Source organism: Salvia splendens, chromosome 10 (assembly GCF_004379255.2).
Source record: "Salvia splendens isolate huo1 chromosome 10, SspV2, whole genome shotgun sequence".
Lineage (NCBI taxonomy): Eukaryota > Viridiplantae > Streptophyta > Magnoliopsida > Lamiales > Lamiaceae > Salvia > Salvia splendens.
Window position 1 is genome coordinate 25,226,192 of NC_056041.1, and position 7,581 is coordinate 25,233,772.

The 7,581-nt window shown below is 42.7% G+C and overlaps 2 protein-coding genes across 4 annotated transcripts; one reads left to right on the forward strand and one right to left on the reverse strand.

Annotated features, from left to right (window-relative positions):
- Positions 1-29: 29 nt before the first annotated feature.
- On the reverse strand, positions 30-1,989 carry LOC121751699. 3 transcript variants are annotated; one of them, XR_006040150.1, is made up of 4 exons: positions 1,746-1,989; positions 1,275-1,334; positions 966-1,182; positions 30-845 (listed from the first exon to the last, which is right to left on the reverse strand). XR_006040150.1 is itself a non-coding variant. In XM_042146501.1 (3 exons), the coding sequence occupies exon 3, from the start codon at positions 822-824 to the stop codon at positions 282-284; it is 543 nt and encodes a 180-aa protein (XP_042002435.1). In that variant the 5' UTR covers positions 825-845; positions 966-1,334; positions 1,746-1,986; the 3' UTR covers positions 30-281. The 3 variants fall into 3 exon arrangements, 2 of the variants coding, with proteins under 2 accessions (XP_042002435.1, XP_042002434.1); XM_042146501.1 differs by having other exon boundaries at positions 966-1,334; positions 1,746-1,986; XM_042146500.1 differs by having other exon boundaries at positions 1,275-1,986.
- Positions 1,990-2,040: 51 nt separating this feature from the next.
- LOC121751698 lies at positions 2,041-3,575 on the forward strand. The gene is made up of 3 exons (XM_042146499.1): positions 2,041-2,756; positions 2,822-3,020; positions 3,109-3,575. The coding sequence occupies exons 1-3, from the start codon at positions 2,427-2,429 to the stop codon at positions 3,285-3,287; spliced, it is 708 nt and encodes a 235-aa protein (XP_042002433.1). The 5' UTR covers positions 2,041-2,426; the 3' UTR covers positions 3,288-3,575.
- The last annotated feature ends 4,006 nt before the right edge of the window (positions 3,576-7,581 follow it).

Genomic DNA, 7,581 nt, shown 5'->3' on the forward strand with positions numbered 1-7,581 from the left:
AGTGTGCATTCAAAACAAGAGTAACAGTGTGAGAAACACATAAGTATAGCATACGCATCACTTCATACAATATGAGCTGTACAAACTGCTCGATAGAGCACATAGTCAACAAAGGTTCATATCCTAATACACACTAGCTACATCCAAAATATGTGTTTTCGATCTAATGCACGCTATGCATCAGTTTGGCCCAAGCGAGAAAGGCAGCAACAAAGAAAACGTAATTCACCATTAATCTCCTTTCACATTACTTTCTGATTCTCCTCGATAAGCTTCAACAGCTATCCAAGACGAGCGCTAGCTCTCATTCCCATGAATACCTCAAGCCGTTGCGGCTTGTCGCTTAAGATGTTGCACAGTTCGTACCGTTGATCGAGCGTGAGGCCTTGCACAGTTTCCAGCTTGTCGAAAACATCTTGCTTAGCCTTTCCAAGATTGAATTCATAGCCGATTCTCGATGAAATCACCTCGAGCCGAACGTTTGTCTCAGTATGCAGATTTGAGAGGAATTCCATAAGTGCTGCATCGGCTCCATCGTGTTTGCGCTTCTGACTCTCGCCGGACTTGTTGATGGAAGTTTGTTTGCCATTGTTACCGGAGCTGTAGCCTTCAAAGCCCGACGCCTGTGATAGATGAACCAGGTTGTCGGAATCATGGTCCTCAAAGCCTAGGAACTCGTTCTCATTGACCTCGCTACCACTTGGACCATTTCCACGCAGACGATTCACCGCATCATCAACCTGTTCTACCCCTGCACCGCTAGCACGATCCTTTACGAAAATGGCCTTCCATGTTTTCCATAACGGCCATGACTTGCCCCGCATGAACTTCGCATCCTTATCAGCCTACACAGTCACACGATGACATCAGAATAGAAGCAACAAATACCAGGGTGTTGCGATTTTTGTGCTGATCTATTGGTCGAAACTGAGAGATCTAAGCACCCAAATAAACATCTTCAATACCTAGACGATTGCCTCCCACTGATCGTCATCGCATTCAATCATATATTGCCCATCCGAATTGAATCCCACGCCACTCCGGCCTAGTATTTTTGCCAGGCTCGTGTAGCTGGACGATTGCCTCCCATTGATGCAGCCAATATCTCCTCTTCTCAGGCACTCCATATCCTCCGGGTTCGATCACCTTTTCAAAATTTCCATGGCTGAGTGTCTGTTTTTGCTGTCCAGGCACATAAACGATGAGAACAATGTCAAACTGCTGAATACAATACCCTTCCATTAGGGGAAGAGTAGAGGTGGCGAGTGACAAACCATGGGATGGCATTTCTAGCGACCGAACTCCACTACGGCGTGTGGGATCAGCCATGATACCTAATTCAAAAGGCACAAATTCAACCAAATCAGAAATGAACACACATTATTGAAGAAGGCATTCTCATATTCCTTACCCTTCATTTGAGTTAACACAAATGAAGAACACAATTATGAAAAAGAGTTCAATCATGCACTTGAATTACATCTATTCAAAAACCGAGTCGGGAACAATACATAATTCCATCACACAACCACATAATCAAAGCAAAGAATAAACTAAAAACAGAATAAACCAAAATAAACGGCTGAACTACAATTGGGCTTGCATAGAGCGAAAATTTTCAGCCTGGCGGTTTTTGCGAGGTCAATATCAAGCACAAGTAGAGCGACGATAACAATACCCAGTGTGAAAATGCTGTTCCAACTCTACACAGCCTGACAAGCTCGATCGTAAATATTTCTACTTACCTCGTACTGCAGCCTGAGAGCACTCCGAATTGAGATGTCCTTCACGTTTTTCCTACCTCTATTTGAAGTGGTGTGAAACTGAGGTTTGCTTACATTTGAATGCAATTTATTGCGGATGCGCGGGAGATGAAAGTTTGATGCGTGTAAATGGTCAATGTTGGCTATTTGCAATAGAAGTGGGACCCCTCAAATACGTGTGGTGAATGTATTCCCATAAATTAAAGTAATCAATGAAATTAGATGAGCTTTCAATAAGTTCCTTTTATAAATTGAGTTGTCTCCTTTCCTTTTTTATATCTATTCCGCAAAAGGAGGTGGATATACGTCAAATCTAGCCTCTAATACTCACATTATGTAAGTAGGCTAATACCCTACTTCAGATAGATGTATACAAGTCAAATAAGCAAATAAATGAGGAAATAATCCCACCTACTCATCGTCTCATAAATGGGGAAACAAATAAGCTGCTTGGGGCATTTTTTGGTGGTGAGCGAGCTGTGATAAATACTCATTCCAACGGCCCAAGAACAGTGAGATGAAATGAGTATGTGGCCAGTGAATTGATGTAGGGAAGTAGATACCAGTCTTTCAAACTAATGAATGTGCAACCTCTATTTAATAGCAGCCTCACACCACGAGTAGTCACACTACTTGCATTCTATTCCTTCCATCACTAACACCATGCTTATTCCTCAACAAGCTGTGTATCTGTACTACGGCAACTGGACCTTGGAGATCGATGAGATTGTACTAAACATGATCATCAAGCTGAAAAGGGAGACCCAATGGAAGTTAGATGAGTTTCCATCTTCGTTCATACTGATGGCGCAGCACGCAGTGAAGACTAAAACAAAAATTTTGCTGACCGAGGTGGACATCAAACAACGGCTCAACTTCCTGAAGCAGAGGTACACCACCTTCAAGGCGGTTGTGGGTTACAAAGGCGCATCGTATGACGTGGAGGCTAAGTTTGTGCGTGCGCCTGATGAGATATGGGAGGAAATTCTGAAGGTAAGTATGCTCCTTTATGTTTTATACAGTGTGCGTGCAACTCCTGATCAATGATACTTGTGTAGAAAACTCCATTTGCGGCAGCGTACTACCACCGAGATGATCCCCACTTCCCGCAGTTGGCATGCTTGTACGGAATGGACGACGTCAAGAAGGAAAGAGAAGTTTATGTGATAGTGCTTTCTGACTGCACCGAGGAGATCCCTACTGATGAACCGAGCTGTTACGAGGTGAGTGGATTCGAAGTAGAGGTGAACTCGCCAGGTATTGTCCCCCCTCAAACTATTTCCGGCAGATGTCGCACCTCCAATTGATTAGGAGTCGACCAATGACATGGGCATGTATTTCATAGACATTGGCCCGGATGGGAGGCTGGTAACTCGCCTTGAGACAGGCCAGGTTTTGCCAAAGCCAGTTGCAGCGAAGACAGAACAAGCTGGTCCCTCTACTCGATCCCCCAATGCGAGTTCCGTTGCGTCAAACTCGCCTCTCCGTTGGTGGACACACAATATCAGGCGTCCCAATTTCTAACTAAGTCATATAGTGATGACTAGGTCCTAAACTCTGCTATGCTAGAATATATAGCAATGCCATGGAATTGCATCTCATTTTGTCGGACCTACGTTTTGGAAGGTGGACAAAAATCCATAGTATTGTAATAGGTAGAGCACTGTGTTTTGGTTTGATGTACGGAGTCGTCCCTCGACTGTTGGTCTGTTTATGAACTAAAAATATGCATATTAGGTGATGTTTATGTATGCACTTGATGATGGCAGCTGCTCTGTTATAGATGTAGCAACATACACTCACATTTTTACATGCCGAGTAGTATGCATTCGAAGCAACCACATGCTGCCGCAGCACGATGTATGCACATTAATACGCACTATACACATAGAAGGCCGGTATATGCCAACAATTACAGAAGCCATGACATAGAGCTTAAACCCTAATTTTCAAGATCCATTGTGTTTATAGCCGATTAGCATCAGGGCACATCAGATATGTGTAGCCCTCGGCATTCCCGATACCACCTCTAGGAGCTGAGAAGTACCACCTAGGATGTTGTACACTCCATAACGTTGCGCAAGCGCGAGGCCTTCCACCGTGCAAATCGTACAAAACACATTATGGCTTGCCTCTCAAGTGTCAAAATCATAGCCGATTGTAGCCGAAATTAACGGCAACCGAGAATTATTCCACGAGTGCAGCTTTGCGAGGAACTCCATAAGGGATGCATCAAATGTGAGACATGTTCGATGTAATAGGATACGACGGAGCACGCAATTGCACTTTGGTGATGATTTTACCCAAAATCGAATGGGGTGGGGAGAGATTACCCCGAGTTGAAGCTCCAGTCTACTGCGTGCGGTGTGTGATTTCGAATGGGAGGACGACTCCTTGCTATGAAAAAAATGAATCCACCGAACAGAAAAGCAGCGGTTTGTTCATAATGGTCGGGGTGGTGAAAATTGAGAATGCGGTTGGGGTGAATTTGGGAAATTCGGTGTGAATGGACGGCCAATTAACTAATTCGGAATTACTGTTACTATCAAAACGGAGCCCATATATGAAAAGGTGAACATCGGTGTATAATCTAATGCAAGTGGGCCAGGCCTTATCAATTCTGTGTTTGTTTTAATTCTGCCCAGCCCAAAACAGGCTTAGCGAACGAGTCCTTAGTGTTAACAAATGTAACTCTCTGCGTTGTGCATTATCTGAAACCATAAATATTACTCCCTCCGTCCCCAAAGAGTATGAACTTTGGGTTCGGCACGGGTTTTAATAAATAAGAGGAAAAGTAAGAGAGAAGGAGAAAGGGGAGTGGAAATAATGTTAGCGGAGAGTGGGGTCCACATTATTATAATGGTATAAGTGTTAATGGTACTGGTATAAGTTGTAAATAAAATGACGTGTAGGGGTAGTATAAGTGGGGTCCACATTGTTTGAATTTTTTAAAATTATAAAGTTCATACTCTTTACGGACGAATGAAAAAAAAAATAGTTCATACTCTATGGGGATGGAGGGAGTACTGGAACTCGAAGCTACCCTAGAAATAAACTTTTCTTAATGACTTGTAGATAATATTTATTTTATTCTTGAAATTAGTGCATAGTTTCGTTAATTACTAATGTAAGATCATATGATTGATGCAGATACTAGCAGGTAATGCTAGAAAAGTAAGTGCTGTTCGTTTTGAACGAATAAACAGTGAAGAGGTGTCAGTAGAGAACAGAGGGGTAACTCGTTTAATACCCAAATTTTGGAGGAGAAGATCTACGAGTGATGATGAATCAGATTGTCACGACCGCACTTCCTAAGGATAGGAAGCACGGGGTATCGTGACTCGTGGGGGATTTAAGAAGCGGGGAAGAAGGGGGAACAATCAAAAGGAGTACGACATATCGATCAAAAGATGAAATTTCATTTATCAATAAGGTTTCAAAACTCGAAGGTACGCAACGTGAATGACATAGTTTGACAATTCAAAGGAAATCAAGGAAATTCTTATAACTTGGCATAGCGGAAGCATTTGAGAGTTAGCTACTACTATGTATGAAGACACAATAGTAACCAGATCATTTATGGAATACTGTCTCCGTCCAATGCTCAACATCCTCCATCCTCCGTCCACGCTCAACCTGCACATAGGGAAAACATATGCAGGGGCTGAGTACTTGATGCACTCAGTGAACTCATGCCTGAAATACATTTATCAATCAAGTTATGTCAAGCCATCATTGAGTGAAACTCGGGTTTTACTTTAAAAGGCCGAGAAACACTAAAAATCATTCCTTAAAAATAGTGTCTGCGCAGACAAACATCATCCTCCATCATATACCATATCTGAACCATCATGTGAAACGAGAATGTGGCCACAAACTCGATCACTGGACCGGCCGACCACAAAGGACGGCTCACGATCCCCATCAGTGCACTAGTCTGAGTAGGGACTCACTCCCTAGTCAGACCCGAATTCGTTAACCATCAAAGTCTAGTAGGACATTATCCAAGTAGACAATCAGATAGGCAATTCAAAACATAAAATACGGCATGACATACTATTTTAAACCACCCTTATTTCACCATAACCTATCATTTCAAAATAAAAGAATTTAAGTAGTAAAGCCCACCTCGATCTTTTAAAGCTTTAACTTGTGCTTCATTCCATCTTTGAAAAGCGTGCGTGAAAAGCCTTCGTCATCATGAGTGTTTCCCTTAGCCTATCTTTTTTAATTTGTAATCTGGCCCAAATTAATTTTCTTCTTGGCCACCTTAATTCTCCACCAAATTAATTTTCTTCTGAGGCCCAAACAAAAGTGGCCCAACATCATTTCCTCTTCACCATCGGTATTTCGCCTCTTCCTCCATTTTAAATTCTTCCCAAAAAAAAAAAGAATTTCCCAAAGTCTGCGCCGCATCAGTTTGCAAAGGCACAATGAATTCCTTGCATAATTTCCAATTTCCTCATCAATTGGAATCTTCCCCAAATCATCTCCTCTTTCTCACGTGACTTACATTGCTGCAACTCTTTCTCTCCATCTAATTATCTCTCAATTTTGACAGCAACTCTCCCTCTCTATCCCTCCGTTCTCGGCCTCTCTTTCAACCTCGTCACTTCTCATTCTAACTCGCCGCTGCCTTTGCTTCGCGGCGCTGTTGCTGTCTCGGTTGGCCGTCATCGCCGAGCAGCCGCTGCTGCGGTGGCTCTTTGTCACCACGTTCCATCCGTGAGTCCATCGCCGTCACGATCAGCCCTTGCTGCCCGTTGTTGCTGCTGTCCGTTGGTTGCGAGGCTGCTGTTCGGAGTAGGAGTCGTCGCCGTCCAGTCCTCCATCGCCGCCTCTGTCCAGCGCCGCGTCAGCCACTGTTCGTCGCTGTTACAGTGCAGCCCGTGCTGCTGCTGTCTGCCGTTCGTGTGGCAGCTGATCGGAGCAGAAGTCGTTGCCGTCATCCCGATCAGCGCCAATGTCTTCTTACAATAGGCCATATGCTTTCACCTTAACTCTTCCTTCTGTTTTGATTGGAATGGCTAAAGATTGTGAAGAGTGAAGGGGTTGATATAATTAAATTGTGTGACCCTTGGCCTGTAGGATTAATGAGGAAGATGGAAGGTTTGAAAGGCGGAGGGTCTTCATGAACAAAGGAACCGGCCGAGAGGGAAGGAAAAAGAAGAAAGAAGAAGAGTTCTTGGGCTTACCCCATTTTCTTGGAGAGATATTGGGCTCCAAATAAATTAAAAGGTCTTGGGCTCAATTTAATTTGGAAGCCCAAGTTAGTAATACTATTATTATTTGGTGGATTTATCATAATTAGGATCCAAGCTATTTTGTAGGTAATTGGACTCTAATTTATTTTGAAAAGCCCAAATAAATTCATACTTTATGTTTTCATATTTTCCTTCGATAATTAAAACTCACGGGACTTTATTAAATTTTGTTATCTCGTTCTTCACAAACAAAAATTAAAGAACGCTTAACGGCACGACTTATATTTGGTGTTGTTCCAAATATAATTCCTTCAACCATTAATCGATTTACGCGCGTCGTCTTCCAAAAAAAAAAAATATATATCCATCTCCACGTATTTCATCCGTCTTGCCAAAAATAGCAACTTCATCGTCATTCTTTCAACGAGTCCTTCAAACACGTCTCCTAGAAAACTCCATTATTTAACTAAAAGAGACGTCATTTCTTCATGACACCTTTTAATTAGTACTTAAAAAGTACGGGCGTTACATTCTATCCACCTTAACAGAAATTTCGTCCCGAAATTTGCTCATCTCTAACGAACAACTCCGAGTACTTCTCTTTCATTTTATCC

Coding starts and splice junctions, on each gene's coding strand:
- LOC121751698 (XM_042146499.1), top strand. CDS start 2,427: ATGCTTATTCCTCAACAAGCTGTGTATCTGTACTACGGCAACTGGACC. Junction 2,757..2,821: donor TATGGGAGGAAATTCTGAAG/GTAAGTATGCTC, acceptor ATACTTGTGTAG/AAAACTCCATTTGCGGCAGC. Junction 3,021..3,108: donor AGTAGAGGTGAACTCGCCAG/GTATTGTCCCCC, acceptor TGTATTTCATAG/ACATTGGCCCGGATGGGAGG.
- LOC121751699 (XM_042146501.1), bottom strand. CDS start 824: ATGCGGGGCAAGTCATGGCCGTTATGGAAAACATGGAAGGCCATTTTC.